Source organism: Montipora capricornis, chromosome 1 (assembly GCF_036669925.1).
Source record: "Montipora capricornis isolate CH-2021 chromosome 1, ASM3666992v2, whole genome shotgun sequence".
NCBI lineage: Eukaryota > Metazoa > Cnidaria > Anthozoa > Scleractinia > Acroporidae > Montipora > Montipora capricornis.
In genome coordinates, this window is record NC_090883.1 from 52223635 (window position 1) to 52243634 (window position 20000).

Below are 20000 nucleotides of genomic sequence, written 5' to 3' on the forward strand. Positions count from 1 at the left end.
TTCCCAAAAAAATCCTTTAATTTACGGTATTTTCCTTTTTTCTGCAAAACAATCCCTCTTTCCCTCTTTGATGGCCGCTTTGATCAGCCGTAATCGCTGATTTCAAACGCTTCAAATGTCTAATTCGGCAATACAGAAGGTTGTACGATATATATTTGTATGCACAGGTTTATCTGCTTTGTATTTAAATAAATTAACTTTTCTTTGGTTCAATGTAAAATTTGTATTCTTTGCTACTAACACCTGTATCATCACAAATTCATTACAAAAAAGGTTAATAGACCTACCAACACGGTCTCTGCGTTAAATGGATGGCCTTTTCGCTGTAAACTTCACACAAACTTGAAGTGATTAATCGCAGGACAAAAACCGTCTCAAAATTTTCCTAGAAAATCGTGTAAAGAGTGGATTTTTTTCATTTTTTCTCGATTTTGTATAACAACCCGTACGATCACCACGTACGATGAACAGCTCTATAACTGTTGAAAATGTCAGGAAACTGATTTCACCGTTACTACATATCTTTTCAGTTCCCCTACACGAAATGAAGTCGGATGATTATGAAGCAACTGTAGATATAGTTTAGAATGTATGGTTTTCGAAGACAAAACAGAGGTAGCCAAGCTATCATCACTATTCTTTTGCAAATATTGATATGTTTGACTAATGCAACATGGCCACTGGTCACGTGACTGGGTGCCAAACGCTTGTGGTATCCAAGAGCGAGGGAATATCTAGGGCCGACCAGATCTTCTGATACCGCTCCTCAGTATCGACGACTTCTTTGCTGATGAGAGCTTACCGCAGCACCTTACAGACAAAATAGAGACGATTAGTTTATAACCTTAAACATACTTCATCCTTAATACTAAAAATACTTTCCAATTGTAGCAAACTTGTTGTTTTAAAATTTACTTCTTGTAACTATCCTCCTTTGATTAATTACACCAATGATTATTTATGAGAATTATCATCGTAAACAAGGAAGCACTTTAGGAACTTGCCACAAAACCTGAGAAAATTAAAACCCACAAGTGAAAGGGACACGGATCAATGGCCAATTAGGTCAATTTCAGTGGTCAATTGCCACCGCTGAAGTTGGTTCCTCGGGTGCAAGAGGAGAGCACCCCCGGCACCCTCCTTCCTAGATCCGCCCCTGCTTAAAGTTACGATTCATCATCAAACTCTCGAAACGCATCGAATTAATACGTTGACTCTTCACTGTTGAACCACTTCCGAAATAGGTCGTTTCCTTCGATCACATCACAAACTACTTTGCACTCCTTCTTTCAAAGAAAACGTGCACTGCAAAATAGTTGGAGACGTCGTCGGAAAAGTGGACTCTGCCTTGGTTCTGGTAATGTGACGGCTTGTATTGCAAAGTAATCTATCGCATTTCAGACAAAAATTTCAAGGCGAAAACGACAAAAGCTGCTTGCTATCGTAAGGAAACATTTTTAAGATTCAACCTCAATTCGGTCATTGGGTCAAAGATGGAGTCAAATACCAAAAGGTCTGAAAGCTCTTTGGCCGGGAGAACTCCAAAGCACTTCCCGATCCACGACTTGCCGGTGCACCGACAATGCCACCGAACGAGGAAAGTCGAGAAGCTATCAGTATAACACAACGCTCCTAAATCCACATCATACATATATATATATTTCTTCTTACAATTTTGACTTAACATTCGCATTCAACGGAAAACATAGAAAATAAGTTTCGCCACAAATGAGTCAAGGGCGGGGGGGGGTTAGGGTTAGGGTTAAGCTTCGGGCCATGGTGTGAAAGTTATTTTGGTCACGGACTCATGGTCGCGCAGCCAATGATAACCAATCAGTTGTCTTCCTTAAAATAGCTGCGCATCATGACTAAGGGCTAAATTTAGATTGAAAAAAATTATCATTGGAAGAGGCCCACGGATGGTGGATGTGTTCTCTCCTGTAATCCTCTCTTGGTCGCACTTAACGCTAGATTATGAAGGTCAATCGTCAACAGCATTCCCTCTCTCTATACCACTCACCCGGACAATTCAACTCCATCATAATATGTTACTCCTGGGCTCAAACTATTCCCTGTACTTGGCACATGACTTTAGCCATGGAATGTAGTTAAGCTTTTTCTTTTTTTCGGTTTGGGAGGATAGATAAAATGGGGTGAGAGAGTAAGGTAGTATTTTTACCTCTGTTGATTGCTCCCAGTCTGTCCTGCAACGACTCTAATCTGTGAATATACAAATTCAGCGAGTGATCTGCTATGTCACTTCCATTATGAACTGACCCCACAGACGAAGCTCCCGAAGGTGACAACGGACGGTTAATAATATCATCGTCGTATACACGGACGGGCGAACCCGAACGTTCCCGACGATTCGGCGAGGAGTGACGAGGTGTCGAAACGAAACGATCGCGATCACTATAATCATGTCGTGCGCTGGCAGTGTCGCGAACTGGAGGAGACTTCATGACTTGAGCATAGTCGGAAGTCATCGGTTCTCGAGCTCGTGGAGTTGACGATGAACGAGAGTCCGACCAACTTGTCGAGGAGTAGTTTCTGGGTGATCTCGAAGACATTATGGGATGACTTCGATGTGGTAAGGGGTCATCGAATTTACGTCGACTAAACTTGTCAACCGCGGCGGTAGTGGCTGATTTGTCATGACGATGATGTTTAGAATCCATATCTCCTTTCACACCAGTATTGTACATTTCATACGTTCGGCGATCACTTCTCGGCGAATATCTTTCAGGGTACAAAGACACGCCATTTTGATATAAATCCAACGAGGGAACAGTTTGAGTGATATCTCTGGAGGATCGTAATGCGTAGTCGCCAGCCGGAGCTTGGTACACAGTGTGACTACTAAGATCACCATTGACAACGCGCGATCGACTCGTACTTTCGCGTGATCCCGCGATGGAGACTCGTCTTGATTTATTTACCAGAAAGTTCATGCGCTGGATCGCAAGGACAGCGCGCGCTGCGGTGCGGAATCTGCTGATTCCAGTTCGCCTGTATGAACGGTCCGAGTTCTTCGGATAAATCCCCATTTGAGAGATCATAGCGAGCGTCGTGGATTCGCAGTCTTGAAAGCCACCTAACAGCAACAGCAGATATTTCTTTTGATAGACAAGAGCTTTCCTGAAACTTTCTGCTTTGATGAAACGTTTGTAAAGCTTTAGAATCTGAAAAAGAGAGGAGAACCGAAATTAACTGGAAAGATAATAATTTTAAACTGGAAACTTTGACAACATCCTGTACCCTCCCTGTTAGTTGTTCGTTACTTTTTGTTAGAACAGTGAAGAAAACCTTCAAGTTGCAATAGGTCTTAACTACTCTGGATTTGCGCTTATCGAACTCGGCACAGCTCTTCTAGCGCAGTTAGGCGATAATCGTAAAATACAACAATGGGCGTTGCTGAGATAAATAGACCCCCACAAAAGATATATATTTCTCATCTAACCTCTCTCGATTAGCTTACGTACAGAGAACCTTTTTTTTTAATTTCAGGAAAACACCCACCTTAGCGCGGGGCCATGTTATTTCTTCCGTAACAGGTTCATTGCCGCTGACAGCAGCGCGTGTTACAGCTTCCTTACTGAGTTCTTCTTTCAGTCGTAACAACTCGATTTGTGCTGCTCGCAAGGCTTGCTGGGATTCCGTCTTTTCCCGAGCCCAAGTTTCTCGTTCAGTTTTAAGCACAGACTCGGCGTGCTCTCTAACTAGCCGCGAACTCTGGTTGATGAAAAAAGAAAAAGTAATCGAAGATGGATTTTGATTTTGGTGGCTCGTATAACGGGGTTGAAGCGAATAAATGATGCCGCATTTTAACATAAAACTCATCATTTGACAGCTTTGCGTTTACGGCAAATGGTGGAAAACGAGTGACCCAAAATTTAAACAGAAATGGGTTTAGAGCGACTTTCTTATGACCTTGAAAAAGTGTTCGCAATTTGTTTCACGGACCAAGGTTTAGCAAGATTAAAACAAAGCTTCTCCTTATTTCCGCCAAGGAAACTCCTAATACGGGCAGTAAACAGTTCGATTGCCCAATCACACTACTGCATTGCAAATGACGTTAAAGCGAAACTTTCCAGAAAGTTCCACGGAGAGATGACGTTCTTTGCATCCATGTTCGCTAAGCCAATGAAAATTCATGCTCGTTTGTTTTTGTTCGATAAGCCAATTAAATGTTTTGGATTTGTTTACGTTCCGTTTTTACGTTTATTTTTCAAGGTAATATGAAAGTCGCTCTATCAACTGAGTTGATGTTGTAAACTGAAAGTCGGAAGGTTGTTTCGAGAGTCAACTTCCGAATTTCTTTACGGTGGTCACTATACCATATATCAACTCAATTGATAAAACCCATTTTTGTGTTTCTCTTCCTCATCGACGCAGCACCACAGTTTCTTTAGAATTTACTCGACTTGGCACTGGAACTTTGAAAGCAATACGCAGGCGACCAATTCACCTGTAGTACATTTACCGTGTTGAAATAGCCAAACTCAGTTCTACGATACAAGGCATTTGAGGACAACTTTCTACTTTTTGTCTTGAAAATGATACTTAAAACACAACTACTTTTCTAAATGAGACCAACACTTTCTCCCCTCTTCAAATCCCGTATACCTGCATGCAGCACCATAGTGCATGCATTTCAGAGGAAATGTTGCATGCACCTTTGATGGCACATCCTACCTCTTCATTTGTTCGTTCTCGTTGTCTGTACTGAGAAATTTGTTCCTCGAGGTTTCCCAACGCGTTTCTTAGTTCTTTTTTCTCTTCATTCAGCTTTGAGACGAACTCTGCCAGTTCCGTGTTCTGTCGAACGATTCTCTCCTGGGCAGCAGCTTTTATCGGTGACAAGGGAACAGTTTGGCTGTCCTATTCATAAAAAGAGAGTTCTAAAAGGCTTAAAAAGGGTAAACTTAATGGAGAAAATCCCCAAGGTCGAAATGGTATTCAAGCCTGCTATACACGTCATTCATCACGGGAACGTATAAACCCACAAATGACCAATCTACACACTGCCAGTTCGTCCACTAAATCTAGATCATAAGGGAATCTTTAACTTTCACAAAGAGAGCAGAGTAAAGGGGCATCATTTATTAATGTGCTAATGACTTTGCGCATGAAGAGATTTGTTTATCGATTCAGTATGACGAGTGCAAACTCGAAAAAGACCGGAATACTTCGGGCAGTCGAACTACTAGTTTGGATGCTGGGTTTCCCATGCGACATAATAGCCATACGAGTTGACAAACGCATTCGAATATGTTGGGTGAGCTCATGCTTGCGTCGTGTGTGAAAACCAACACCATGCCATCCACACGAAGAGCGAACGTAAGAAAGTTGCCTCATGGCGGAATTTTGATACTGGGTCACTAGGGGCCATGGAAAATTCATAAACCTACGGAAAATATCCAGAGTTTCATAACATACGTCTATATGTACTGTTAAAGTTGCTCTGATTTGCTCCAGTTCTTTTAGAAGATTTCCAAGGGAATGTTTGATTGCTTCCATTTCCTTGTTATCCCTATAAGAGGAAGAAGGTCAACAACACCTTTGTCAAGATTAACTGAAAGCAATCGTATGGTCCAAATTAAATTTAACGGTAACTAACTAAAAGCCACAAAACATTACAAACCATTAGTGATAGAATATTTGCCTTTATTAAACACGCTGCAGAAGATCCTGTTATAAAGGGATATCACGTTCTTAGCATTAACATTCTCTGGGGAACTAAGAGTATTGTAAGACTTTGCACCTCCGGATAGAAAACGGTAAAACTGACCGATTTCGATTCTAATGAGAAGTAAATGACAAGAACAAGCATTTCTAGGGTTTTAATACCATGATTTCGGTTGCTTCTGTAAAATACACTTGAAAATTAAGAGGGGTGTAAAGAGTTAAATCTCAAGTTCATGCAAAGCTTTCTCAACCTCAGACGACAAGCCTTAAACAACACTCGTGCCTTAAGCGAAATTTGAACAGGAACCAACAGTTAATACCAAATTTTACTGAGGCTACTTTAACATTTAATCCACAAGCGCGTCTTGGATGACATGGTAAATAGTCAATGTGGCACCGAGTGTTGGCGGGAATAGAGCAATTGTTTTATTGCATTTGAATAACATTTGATGGATACTTCGAAAAATTCCACTTGGCAACACTTGGCGCGCTCATATGGCAGCCACCCGAGATCTGGGGAGCATATCAGCAAGCTGCTGAGAAACAAAAGTTTACTTGAATAAATCAGTTTATCCTCACCTGGGTTTCGTTGAGTCTATGGAGTTTTGATGTTTGCTGATGATGACCTGATGTTGCTGTCGCATGGATTCTAGTTGTTGCTGGTGAAGTAAAAGCCGCATGCGCAGTGGGTACATAGAGGCCTCCTGGTAGAAGAGCAAGAGCAAGTGATTTAGCGGCGCATCTTTTTTTCTTTTTTTTTTGGGGGGGGGGGTGGGTAGGGCGAAGGAATATTCCGAGATACGGAGGAAAGAATCTCCGAATACGAGTTCCTTTGGGTCGATCTACGTTTCCGGTATGATGAGAAGCATCCTTTCTATTCTGCTTCAGATAACAGAATGAACGGGAAGAAGGGTGTTTGCTCCAAATGAATCAGAAATTTGAAAGTGAAAATAACCGATTCTAAAATCCAATTTTTGTCTGGTACAAACACTTTTCCGCCCCGCCCAAAAAAAATTTGAAATAAATTTGGTTGCAAACATTATTTCCTCTAGTTAAATTTATTGTTTTGTAGTAGTGGAGGTTTACTTTATTTCAGGAAAGTCGACCACGGCATATATACTTGTCAAACTTAATGTCAGTTCAAACTTTTTTTTAAAACACTCTCCACTTTCTCGGACATTTCTAAAGCGTTATAGAAATCATCAGATAAGTTCTGAAATAACTCTAACCATGAAGAGATTACATTTTATGAGCCAAAGTGCTTACTTTCTCGGATTGTTTCAATGCCTGAGCCTCTAAATCTTGACGAAGTTCGTCTATCTTAGTGTCTCGTTCAGTCAAGTCTCTGTTCAAAGTGGAGTTTTTCTCTCTCTCCTTTTCTAATTTCTGCTCAAGCTGTGCCCGTCTTTTCTTCTCGTTGTCTAGATCGCCCTGAATCTGTCGTTCTCTCTCCTTGTGGCTCATGGCAGAAGCCTGTTGAACGTCCCGTTCGTTTTGCAGTCTTCTTGCACGAAGTCTTTCTTCCTCTAAAGTTCCTGTCAATTCGACAAGTTGTTTCTGCAACAACGACAAAAAAAAAAACAGATGGAGAGAATTGACTCTCTTCGATGAAACGAACTCCTTTTTAGTTTCCGCTTCGTATTTGGAACAGCGTAAATGGTACGTCTTGGTGCTGTCTACCCTGATGAGCTTTGCAGGCCTAGGTAGTCTGTGTTTGTAGATTCATTTTGGATAAGTATTGAAGACGGATTGTTAAGGATTAAAGGATGGAATCCATCTGACAAACTTTACTTTCTTCGATTCAACCCCTTCAATCGTTAGGACGACTTTTGTCCCGTTTCAGGAACTTGAAGCAATTATCTCCTTTTATCGTGAAATGTCAGTTTGCAAGAAGAAAAGACAACGGACAATCGTTTTTGTTCATGCAAAGGCTTCCGTCACTTACCACCAGCGCAAGTGCTTAGTGAAAATCTAATCAGGCGTGGACTCAGCGAGGGTTACCATGACTTTTTATGCCCTTTCCTTGTTAAAAATGCAATAAACCGCTAAAACTGTTTTGACTGCAGTGATCTACCATAAGGTTTTTTTATGTCCTTCTAATAAAAATCAGTCACCATTATTAAAACGCAACTGAGGCAACTCACTGACTGGTGATCGACCGTCGCAAACTAAAATGGCGACAAAAATTCGCATTCCATACCTGGAATAATCAAAACCCAAGGCAAGTGAAAATTGGTCAAGGGATGAGTTTTGCTCCTTCGTTTACACAAGCTAAACCTTTGTTAATTAACCGCTATTCTAAAGCAGAAATAAAATGGCTGCTGATCAGGTGTCCGAAAGCTATGGATAAAAATTGCGTTGCTGCCTGAGAAGGGAAAGAAGCACTAAAATTTCACATTAACTGTGCAGGGCGGATGGAGAGGCAAATAGGTCAACGGAAAGTTATTCCAAAGCAGACATCATCGTGCACAGCCCTTTGCATTTGCTTGCTGTAAATTTGCTCGGATAAATGGTTAATAATATTCTCGCCCCAAGAGCCTTCTTTCTTTTTGGTCAGTTAGCGAAGATGATCGTTGGCTGGTTTTGTAAAAGAAGTTCGCGAATCATTGACACCTAGTAGCTCCACCGCACAGGGTCAGATATCTGAAACGATAGTAATCGACAACGACGGTTACAAATATCAACCGCCACCTAAAAAGTACTATATTTTTTACCACGGCGACCTGAAATTTCCATCTTTGAATCGCACTCTCTGGGAATGGGGACAAGAACGGTTAAGTTTTGAAACATCGGCTTATTTAAGGCAGAAACGTGTTCTCACTTGTACAACATCTAGCGCTCCTTTCAGCTGCTGTGCTACAAGCTTTTCCGTCTTAGCAGACTCGTCTTTCCTTTCCTTTTCATTTTCGAGCGACACTTCAAGGAACGCACTGCGATTCTTCTCCTCCTCTAGTGACGTGCTGAGTTCCACGGAGCGATCTCTGGCCGCATTTAAGGCTGCCTGCAGCTCTAAAGAGGAAGGTAAAAAAGCCTTCTTATGAGAATAAATATCAGATACATGAGATACAGGTGTCCATCCAACAGGGTATCAAGCTCCCTTCCTTGTCCGACTTTAGGCGTGATTATAATAGGCCAGTTTCGTATTCTAACGGTTGGATTGGATCTAGCATGAAAGGGGGCTAATGCGGGCAAATTAATTTGCATTTGAAAAGATTTGCCCGCATTAGCCTCCATTTCATGCTACAATAGATTCAGTCCAGCCGTGAGAATTCGAAAATGGTCTATTTCATTTGTCATCCTAATATCTGAAGAACTTTCAAAGTAGAAAGATTACCCGTGTGCAGTTTCCTACTCGTTAAGAACCTTCTTTACAGATAAGTAACAAGTTATTTTTTGAGCTCAGTGCTCATGCACGGTGTTGTATTAGAGAGAAAATGTTGTCTTTCTTTCAATATTTCACATTGCATTAAGTAGTTACCAAACGAAGACACTCAACTCACCTTTATTGGCGTGTCTGAGTTGCTCCGCTCTACCTTTCGCATGTTTCAGAGTCTCCGTTTGCCGCTTTTCGTTCGTGAGAGCGAGTTGAATCTGTTCTGCGCGAGCTTTTTCGTCTCTCAAAGCAGCAGACAGTTCCTCGATTGTTTCACGATCTCTTTCTAATGAAGAAAAAAGTAAGGACACAAGACATGTTATCCTACTCTTTAGGGTGATAAAGGGAGAGTTGGGGATTGAATCTCACTTCAAGGGAAACAAAATAGTTTTCACTTTCACTGACAACAAAATGCATGGGCACTTCGCGTTTCACGGGAAAAATAAACGAGAACCAAAGTTTTGTTTTGAACAATTTAACCCAAAGCAATGCTCTGTCGTGTTTGATTTGTTTCATTTATTTAGTTATTATTATTATTTTTGACTGACTTTCTGAGCTTCCTCTAGCCATTTTGATTTGTGAAAAAGAGCTATGCCAATCAAAGGTCTTGGTGTTTCGGCCACGGATCACGATCACGATCACGATCACGATCACGATCACGGATCACGATCTGTAGACTCTCTTTCGGCCTTTTCACTATAATTTTATGGGTAAATTATTATTAAAAAAATTATATTTAATTGTAATTCCCTAGTTTTTGTTTTCCAAATCACAGCTGAAGGCCTTCACATAAATCACGTCTCGCAAGCTAGGAAAAGAACTTTTTCACTCCTATAGGAAATAAACTAGGCAATTCATGGCTCACGAATGAAACCTATACAGCACTCAACCGTGACCTAACCTCGCTGAAACAAAACAGGATCGAAATGATCTAATCCAAGGATTGGATCAAGACCCATCCAGCCTTCACCAAAATTCGAAGGAAAACGTCTACGACTATTGCTTACATGTAATTACAAGTCTCCCAATCGGGACAGATGAAATTAATTTCACGCCCACGCAATTTGTCTACCCCGCACGAAACAATTTGGACAGGCAAGAAATGTGGTCCATTCCTCACCGCCACTTTTCAAAATTTATTTCAAAAACTAACCATAAGTCTCTCCTTGCAGAGCTTTGACTGTCTCCAATTCAGACTCCAATGTTAATCGTGAGTTTCTTTCCCTCTCAAGTTGCACCTCCAAATCAGCCTTCTCCTGTTTGGAAGACGCTACTTGACGGCGAAGAGTTTCAACACTCTCCAGAAGGCGATTGTTCTCTTGTTTGCCGCGCTGCCGTTCGGTTTCAACGGCGTCTTGATATTTCTTGGTGTTTGCTCGCTCGACCTCCAAGGCCTGGTTCTGGTTTGATAATCGTACTCTCTCGGCTTCAAGGTTTGTTCTGAGAATCAAGAATTGGTATTAGTGACAAACGATAAACCGCTCTCAAATTGAATGAATCAAGAGACAGTTAGAATGAGCACTAAGAGAAGTATACAGATACCCTGAGGATATGTATGAAGAACTCTTACAACGTGCTAACCTCCCCACTCTATACGACAGACGTCTTCGTAGTGCTGGTGTATAAAGTCAAGAACGGACTTGTGCCTGATAATGTTTCCAACCTGTTCGTTCGTAAGAATTAAGCGCACTCGCTCCGAAAAATGATTTTACTATACCACGTTTCAATACCACTCGGTATTTTGAACTGTATGAACACCTTCGTGGATTGTTTAGTTAAATGTAATAGTTTGCTCTATTGTTTTTGTTTTATCGATAAGGCCGTTTATATAGTACACACAAATATTTAGCAACTATTCACCGAAGTGGAGGCGGTTAGTGGTGGCTATTTACTGAGCCCGGAAGCGGCGAATAGTTGTTTTAGTATATACTAAAAACACTGAGATAATATACCACAAAAAGATGATTTAACTCATTTGTTCCTGCAAAGATTACAACATTTTCGGGCGCAAATGCCTCGCGAATTGCTCGGAGGTGAATAGCAAAGGATATCCGGAGTTTCAAGCAATAGTCAATCAGCACGCGAGTTCAACGCTATCCACTGTTTTAGTATATACTAAATAGAGGATATAACATGGCCGCAAGGGGATACGAATGTTATCTTCCAGTGCTTATAGTGACCGCAGCGAGCGAGATAGAGATGCTATCATTACGAGAAGATAAAATTCGTATCCCCAAGCGGCCATGTAATGTTCTGTTTATTACAGAGATACTGATGAAATGACCAGATTAAAACCGACTTGTTTTATTCATTTTTGAAGCGCTGAAACACGCATGTTGTATGACATAAAAACTAGATATAAAAAACAACTCATGATAATGCCAATTGAGCCATTTAATCTTGAAGAGAACAATTATATTACAGCATTAAAGTATCTTAGTGTGCTCGACACCGGATCGAGTGGTCTGGGTTCGGGGCCTGGCCGGGACATTGTGTTGTGTTCTTGGGCAAGACACTTTACTCTCACGGTGCTTCTCTCCACCCAGGTGTATAAATGGGTACCGGCGTAATGCTGGGGGTAACCCTGCGATGGACTAGCATCCCATCCAGGGGGGAGTATAAATACTCCTAGTCGCTTCATGCTACGGAAACCGGAGATAAGCGCCGGCCTGATGAGCCTTCTGGCTCGTAAGCAGAGACTTTTTTTTTATTAAAGTATCTTGCAATGTTCTTTTACTGGCTAATCATGTTAGTAACCCTGACGACACCTATATCGTCCTTGCATGTGAAGGTAAAGATGATATCTTCACCGCGTGCGATGAAGATATGATTTTTTAGTAAAACAGGAAAATCCTTATTACTAGTATTTCATCGGTATCTTTATCAGAAAACAAAATACAAATGGCAGCCAAGCTCTTTATCAACCCACTTACTTCAGTGACAAGGCCTGAACACGCTCTTTTTCCAATGCGGCGCCAAGCTCTGTTAACCGACTTCTCTCCTTCGCCAGGGTCTCCTTCAGATTAGTTACCAGGCTTCTCTCTCTCATAAGCGAGTTGCTAAGATCCTTTTGTACGTGCTCAGCATGTTGGTTTTTTACTAGAACTGAGATCAAAATTAGTTGACTTCACTCTCGTTTTGAAACGGTCAAGCAATAGCATTCAACCCGAAACAGTTTCGAAAAACGGGAAAAGGGACTGTTTACACGGACGGGATTTCACTACCGCAAACCGCATCGAAAACGCCCATATAACGGACGAAACCGTAGAGCTTTTAAACCGACCCACTTTTCCTATTGTTTTATGGGCTTCGGTAACGTCACTGCCTTGGTAACGTCTCGATCTCCCATCGTTTACCTTGAAAGCGCAACCGCATCAAAAGTGACGCAGTAGGGATTTTACGACCTACCCCGTAGATATACGCGGCATTGTCAACAAGAACCCCACCACACAATATCATTTAAGAAGCAAAACTATTGCTCATGTGAATTTTTGAACTTTTGCGCTAACATTTATTTCCCGTTCTCCGCGGATCTGCAACATGAAATCCCCAAATCTCAAGTTTTATGGAAAACGCGAACGCACAACGGAAAATTTTCATATTTTCTTAGCTTTAACACCTTTCCTTCAAAACCAGTCCTTGCAAAATTCTCCTATGAGAACCGAAAATAACGAAGAAAAAGTTTGCTTAGCGTGAGCTTGCACTCTTAAATGACGTCTTCGTTGACTTGGCGACAAAGATCCACTTTTTCCCACTTTGACCCTAATTAGATGAACGTCCAATTTTGACATCCAACACGAATTGTCCCTTCAAGTCTAAGCACTTACTACCTATTTTCAACAGCAAGGTAAGGGTAAAGGTTAGCGTTATTTTTAGCTTTGGGTAAATGCAGCAGTTAATCTCTACGTAGAGAGCAGCATTTGGGGAACACTTTAGGACGATAATTGTCTGTATTCCGAGACACAAGTGATGTTGAAGTTAGCGAGAAAAGCAAGGGGACACTTCGTGGCGGTTAATTAGGGTCAAACCTGGACAAACCTGTAGTTGCCAAGGGAACGCGACAACAAGTGTCTGTAGAAAACACAATTGTTTCGCCTCTGATTGGCCGTAAAAATGGCGCGAGTTTTTAAGCCAATCAGCAAACCCCCTAATGACTGATCATTATAAGGTTGCCTCAAGACCCTATTTCATCAAATTGAGCCAGTTGGTAGGCAGTAAAGCCAAGCTAATTGACTCCCCATCGAAGGCTACCAAGGTCTTTGTACATTGATTGTTAAAAAATAAAGCGATGTTGTTTCCTGTTCTTACATTGGGTTTTGATGTCCCTTTCCCTTTGGAGAGCTTCTCCCAACTCATTTCGCAATTGTTCCAGGCTATCTTGATTCTGAGGGAAAAAGAAAGCCGTGATGAGCACACCATTGCTACTTTTATATAGTGTCAAAATACCTCTCATGCATACGGATATTAAATGAATGTTTTTATAGACGCCATCAACGCGAAGGTGTTTTAGGGTCGGTTTTCTTGCCGGCTGAAATGTTAATGACCTTACAGGGATTTTCAAACATTTCCACAGGTTGAATCTCTATTTAATGTTACGATCTAAAGGCGCCGATCCAGAGGGACACCAAGAAAACCATATTAACGTGAATTTTAAATTACGAGTCGCAAAAGGGAAACCAAAATTACTTCGTTTATCCCATAACAAAGAGAAAATAAGAAAGTTCAAATGAGACTAGCCAAGTTTCACATATCTTATTTGTGAAGTCCGTCCAGTCCATTGACCTAACCATCTCGTACAACCACAGAAAACACAATCAAACAAGAATTTTGAGCTGGATTTTCAAGGGATGTATGCCCAGAATTCAAGCACTGTAGGGCATACAGATTAAGGCGCATGCAAAACTAACGTTAAGATGGATTTAATCTTAGGTCTCACAAAGAGGCTTAAATTGCCCGGCCCACCACAAACAGCGTAATGCATTTAAGAGGTGATTCTAGTGCCTTCGATGGGACATGAGGTCAAAGCAGAGGTAGCGCTATCATCTCCTTACCTGTTCGTTCAGCGACTTCTTCGTGGCAACTTGTCTAAGTTCTTGGATCTCAGCGAGCAAAGAATCACGGTCCTTCTTCCGAAGTTCTTCCATAACACGACTTGTGAGCTCATCCTGCGAACGGAAATCAATTACGTTGGTTTGTAATCTACAAATAACGTTTAAGAATACACCTTGCAGGCTTCCAGCAGGAGGCTTCCGAAGTCCTCGGATTGCCTTGGGTACCAGGAATTCTCGAACTCGAATTCGAGGAATTCTCGAGTTCGAAAAGCATGGCGGTGCGAAAAAAAGCCCCTGGGAAAGAGGCCTAACATTTATGGTTCCCCATAACTTTAATTGGACTCAACACATCACTGTCACATGTTGTGCGTAGCTATTCTTTGGTAACCAAAACCAGACAAGTCGGTAACCAGGAAGTCAATAGGTGATGTAATCCAAAATTTGGACCTGACGGACTTGTATATACAAAAATTTGGTTTTATCAACGGAATTGATGATGTAAATTGCCCACCCTGCAGAGATTCTAAAGACTGACGTTTCGAGCGTTAGCCCTTCGTCAGAGGGGATTTCACGTTGGCTCGGATTTGTAGAATACCAGCACCCCGTTCAGGAGGGTTTTCATGAGGGTGACAACTGACATAGAGTAGCCTTGCATACGGAACCCGCCCCAGCAGTGCGCGCGGCGGTCAAAACTGTGCTATCCTGTCAATCATGTTCCTTTCATTGGAAATGGTGCATTTCTGTGCGCAAACGACGTTGTTGTCGATCTACCCTGTCGAAAGGACGTCACCAAAGTATTTTTTCGCAAAGTTAACACAAATAAATACATTATCAATACAGTTTTGACGTCTTCTTACACTCGAAAATATCATACTGAATACTTCTTAAAATAGTTAGAAAATGCACAAATAACAGCCTAAGCACAACAGCTGACGATCTAACCGCCGCTCAGTTTTAACGGCAAAGTGTGTGGACAAAAAAAGTTGCCACAAAACCTTTTAAAAAATGGCCCTTTAATTGCGAACAATTGACGTGACGTCGGATAGCACAGTTTTTCCCGTTCGCTGAATTCTGATTGGTCAATTTAAATTTCAGTAGCTGTTGCCGTATGCACGGAGAAACAAGTCAATAGGCCTTTTACAACTAACGATCACATAGTACAAAATCCGCCATACTGGAGGGCAAGCTCATTATTATTCCCCCACTGGGACATTAAAACAAAGAGACCTGAACCAGTCAAGCTTGACTTGCCTTTGTTTTAATGTCCCAGTGGGGAAATAATAATGAGCTTGCCCTCCAGCATGGCGGATTTTGTACCTTGTGATCGTTAGTTGCAAAAGGCCTATTGAAACCCGGAAACCGCGCAGCGAAAGGCTTTGTCAACCAGAGTATCCTCGGATATAACACTTTCCCTAAGGCCTGTCCACACGTATCCGGATATTTTTGAATCCGCAACTTTTTCTTCCCGGATTTAAAAATATTTCCATCCACATGTAGCGTATTCAAATCGAATTTGCCCGTCTACGCGAATCCGAAACGTATCCGGGTTCACTTTAGTACTCAGAAGTCCTCGAGGAAACAGATGTAACAGAGCTTGCGCCATCAAGTCCTCGGCAGCCATCTTGAGAATTGATTTCACGGTAAGGAACTGGGCTCGATCTTGTTACGTCATCCGGATAAAAAATTACCGGATTTGGCGTCCACACGATTTTAGATTCGTATCGGATTAAAAAACATCAACTCTGGAGAACGTATTCAAAAAGTTCCGGATTCGCCAGCGAATTCGCCGGATACGTGTGGAAGGAAGGCATATCCGGAAAGAAAAAGTTGCAGATACGTGTGGAAGGGGAATAAATCAACATTACAAACCTGGGTCTGTATTTGAGCTCGCTGCAATCCAACAGCAGGGGAGTCAAGGCCGTTTACAATTTGAGAAGTCCTGAGCTCCGCTACCAAAACATCTCTGTCTTTTTCAAATACCTAAAAACGAAAGCAGATTGACGAGGAACAAGGAATGTGTGATCCAACTGCAGTCGACTAGGCAATCTACAAATGCCCGTATATAAACTAAACGGAATTCAACGAAACGAAGTTCAAACAGGTAGAGACAAAAATGAATGACAGTCCTCGTTTCTGCGAAAATGGGCTATATTGATTGCTCAGAGTTTTGCAACTTTCTCAGGCCGAAATCCACGCCCTGCTCCAGCCTGGCCTTGTGGCTGAGTCGGCAGAGCAACAGTGATTCCTGGAATGTGGGTTCAACCAATACCATGGTCAGAGATATTTCCCTGGGTGGCCCATTTCCACAATACGGCTAACAGCAGGATGGATTTCCTGGCATTTCTAGTGATGCAAATTACGCATTGGTAGTTGATTATGTCGAAATTTAAGTAAACGTCTACTAGTGTTCGTCCAACCACGATAAATGTTTGTTGTGATGCGGTCATCAACCGCGCCTCCCACCTCTTTGACCGGGGTTCAACCCTGGCCTCAGATCAAATGTGGGCTGAGTTTCAGTCGATCTCAATCTGACTCCGAGGATTTTTTTTCCGGGTACTCCGCTTTTCCTCCCCCATCAAAATCGACTCTCAGTCAATTACATCCGGCTGCAGACGGATACCCTCGATAGGGATAATCTCTGGTATCCTTCCCTTTCATTGAATTAAATGAATAAAGTTGGTATTATTATAATTATTATTATTATTATTATTATCATTAATTATGATTATGATTATTATGATTCTGATGATTATGATTATGATTATGATGATGATGATGATGATGATGATGATGATGATGATGATGATGATGTTTGGCGCATACAAAAGTGTAGATAAACATTAACGTTGATATCGGAATTTTTCGCTCATTCTAAGCGGACATTTGCAGTTGCATTTTTCGGTCTGGACAGTTTAATTTCCTCTTTCCTTGAAATAACAAAGATTCATAATGATCACAAACGATGTTCATGAACTTCAAATCGGACTTCTCAAACTCAGAGGTGTTGAAGACGCGAGCAAACCCTATTTGAACCACTATGGACCTTTGAACACTCGAAAATGAAGCTACGAAAAGCAAGGATTAGAAATCTGAGCTACAAACCTTCTGGATGGAATCAAGCAAGTCTGTTCTCCAATCAGTTTCTAAGGGAAGCTTTCCAGACTGCAGAATAATGAGGTAATTGCAAGTTATTTCCCAGTATGTGCTTTATTTTTTCTATAAACTTGTAATACGAACGATTTTGCTTACACCCTCTCCCCCTCCCGCGAAGCAATGTCGAAAACAAACTGCAGTTTTTTCTGAATGTTCCCCCGGATTGCCATCAACATTGAAAAGGGGGACTGTATGATAGATGGTCTTAACACGCATTCATTTTGGTCCGGGATTGAAGGAGAAGGACATCTTGCCGATTTCGAAATACAAGCAGTCGCAGTATGGGAACTCGTCATAGGTCGTTACCTTTCGAACTGCCAAGAAGGATAGTGGCTTGTAGGGAACAAGAATGCAAATGAATATTGGGTTCAGCTTCTAAATGAAAACAGGCTGGTTTTCTGGAAGGGCGTTTACTGCAAAGTCTTTCGAACGAAAAATGAGTGCATGATTTGCTCTGGGCAAACCTCCTTTTGGCTTTTGGCTGTTTTTGCTACGTGCCCAATGTGCCAAGTAAAGATATCACGCCAAGGCGACCACTTTTACGAAAGAGAATAAGAAAGATTACAACACTGGAGACTCCCTGCGCAAGGCTTTGCGAATAGTGTTAGCGATCAAACCAAGCGTAAAGGGTTATGGGTAGTTATTCGTGAAGACTTGAAAGTCCAACCATTTGCATGCGTACGTACAAAGGCGACGTCAAACAAAAATCGACCAGTCGAGCCCACCGATTCTCGAAAGTAAAAGAGAGATTGAGTAATGGTCTCCTAGATTGCTACAAAAGAAATGTATATACTTGAAGCGAGGGCTATAGACGAAAGAGAGAAATGATAATCGCACTTTTCTACACAATTTATGCAATCGTCTCTTGTAGACACCAGAAAAATCCAGGATTCGAACCAACGGGAAGACACGAGCCCAAATATTGACCTTCTCACAACTGAGTGGCTTCACAGCTCAGTTGGTATAGAGCATTGCACCAGAATCGCAGAGGTCACGGGTTCGAATCTCGTTGGAGCAACCTGAATTTTCCAGGAGTCTATAAGAGACAATCGCTTAATTAATTAAGTTCTTAAATTAATTAATTAATTAATTAATTTGCATTAATTAATTAAGTTCAGATAAGTGCGAGGATCATTTCTCTTTTTCGTTGAATTGCTATATTTAGTGATTCGCGCGCTAGGAATGTTAAAGAGGAAAGCGTGTTCTTCAAACAACTGGTGCCTCAATCGAGTGGTCTGTTTTCACAGACCTGCTTATTTTTAGAATCGTATCCTCTTTGTTTTGCCCTCGTTTAATTTAAGCATATGTGAAGTAAACGGGGACATTGTGTGTTGATCGGTTAATAGGTACACAATATTTGGCGGAAAAGTTGTTTTGAGAAAACGAGAACTGAGTTGTAGAATCCAGACCATAAGGTCCTGAGCGGAGTCCATTATGGGTAAACGTAACCATAATAAGTTCTACTACTTACTGTGAAAGCTTTTCGTGTTTGCGCGAGAAGATTCTTCAGTGTTTGGATAGCTTCGAGAAGCGCGCGTTTCTCCGCTGACCACGACGATTGGAGACTAGAAATATCTGGACTAGCCAATGATCTGTCACGAGCAGAAGTTGACACTGCACCAATAAGAGACTGAATCGTTTCTGCCTCAGTATGAAGATTACTGAGAAGGCCCTGGTCAAAAACGAAATAGAAGATTATAACGCAAGCTCACAAAGACAGCAGAAAGTGCAAGGGACCGCAGAACCCGCTGTTCGTTTGATAAGTCACAAAAATTTGGTTTTATCAACGGAGTTGATAATGTAAATTGACCACCGTACAGAGATTTTAAAAAACTGACGTTTCGAGCGTTAGCCCTTTGTCAGAGCGAATCCTTCATGCTCATCCAATCCTTCGTGGATTCGCTCTGACTAAGGGCTAACGCTCGAAACGTCAGCTTTTAGAATCTCTGTACGGTGGTCAATTTACATTATCAACTCTGTTGATAAAACCAAATTCTTGTATACTACCGACGCAGCACCACAGTTTCTTTAGAAACTACCCCCTTCATTCTTTTGATAAGTCTCCGGCTGGCTTCTGGCAAGCGCAGCTTTGTCTGTGCGCTAACAAATCTAAGACGAAAGTAGTTGCCAACAAATACCAGGGAAGGAGGAAAATGGAAACTCTCCACACTGTGCAGGCACTCTCACTTTTGTGCCGAAGCACAAAATTGTGAATTTTGCTTGGTTGATAACCTGTCTCCTAATTAGTGGGGAAACAACATCTTCACAAAACTGTCTCGGTATATTTTTTCAAAAGTGTCTTACCTCAATGGTATTTTGAGAAATGAGAGGTGAAGAAACCGCGGGTCTTATCTGAGCCTGCCGTACTAGGTGACCAACAAGTTCATTATCCAGTTCCTCATTCTCATCCAATGCTGAGCTGAGGCGCATGCGCATTTGAGGCGAAGCAGATTCGATACCTGATTTAAAAAGTGAACAGCCATTAATGAATAAAGTGAGTGACAAGCCGCAAGTGGAAGACAGACACGATGTGTAGGGGTTGTGTCAGGAGCTTTATTCTGAAGACTAAAAATTCCCGTCTTCGTTTGACTTAGATTAAAAAATAGCGCTGCTCAGTTTCACGACCAAAAACCACATCAATGCAATATATGTTTTTCCGCTAGGCTGAAAGCGCTGTGGTATGTGAGACTGAGAGGTAAGTTTCGAGTTTACAAAAATTCAACATGAAAACAGCC

General features: G+C 41.6%; 1 protein-coding gene across 1 annotated transcript in view; it reads right to left on the reverse strand.

Moving 5' to 3' along the window:
• LOC138048170 (A-kinase anchor protein 9-like) overlaps positions 1-20000 on the reverse strand; it is an 84073-nt gene that overhangs the window by 312 nt on the left and 63761 nt on the right. The window contains exons 32-48 of the mRNA XM_068894591.1: positions 19570-19724; positions 18737-18937; positions 17215-17274; positions 15982-16092; positions 14113-14226; positions 13370-13445; positions 11995-12166; positions 10215-10501; positions 9189-9347; positions 8510-8697; positions 6955-7245; positions 6268-6392; positions 5440-5533; positions 4696-4881; positions 3520-3732; positions 2180-3182; positions 1-810 (exon numbers count right to left, since the gene is read on the reverse strand). The exon at positions 1-810 is cut by the window's left edge and continues 312 nt beyond it. Coding sequence (XP_068750692.1) covers positions 767-810; positions 2180-3182; positions 3520-3732; positions 4696-4881; positions 5440-5533; positions 6268-6392; positions 6955-7245; positions 8510-8697; positions 9189-9347; positions 10215-10501; positions 11995-12166; positions 13370-13445; positions 14113-14226; positions 15982-16092; positions 17215-17274; positions 18737-18937; positions 19570-19724 — 3479 coding nt within the window. The 3' untranslated portion in view covers positions 1-766. The remainder of the gene's footprint in view (positions 811-2179; positions 3183-3519; positions 3733-4695; positions 4882-5439; positions 5534-6267; positions 6393-6954; positions 7246-8509; positions 8698-9188; positions 9348-10214; positions 10502-11994; positions 12167-13369; positions 13446-14112; positions 14227-15981; positions 16093-17214; positions 17275-18736; positions 18938-19569; positions 19725-20000) is intronic.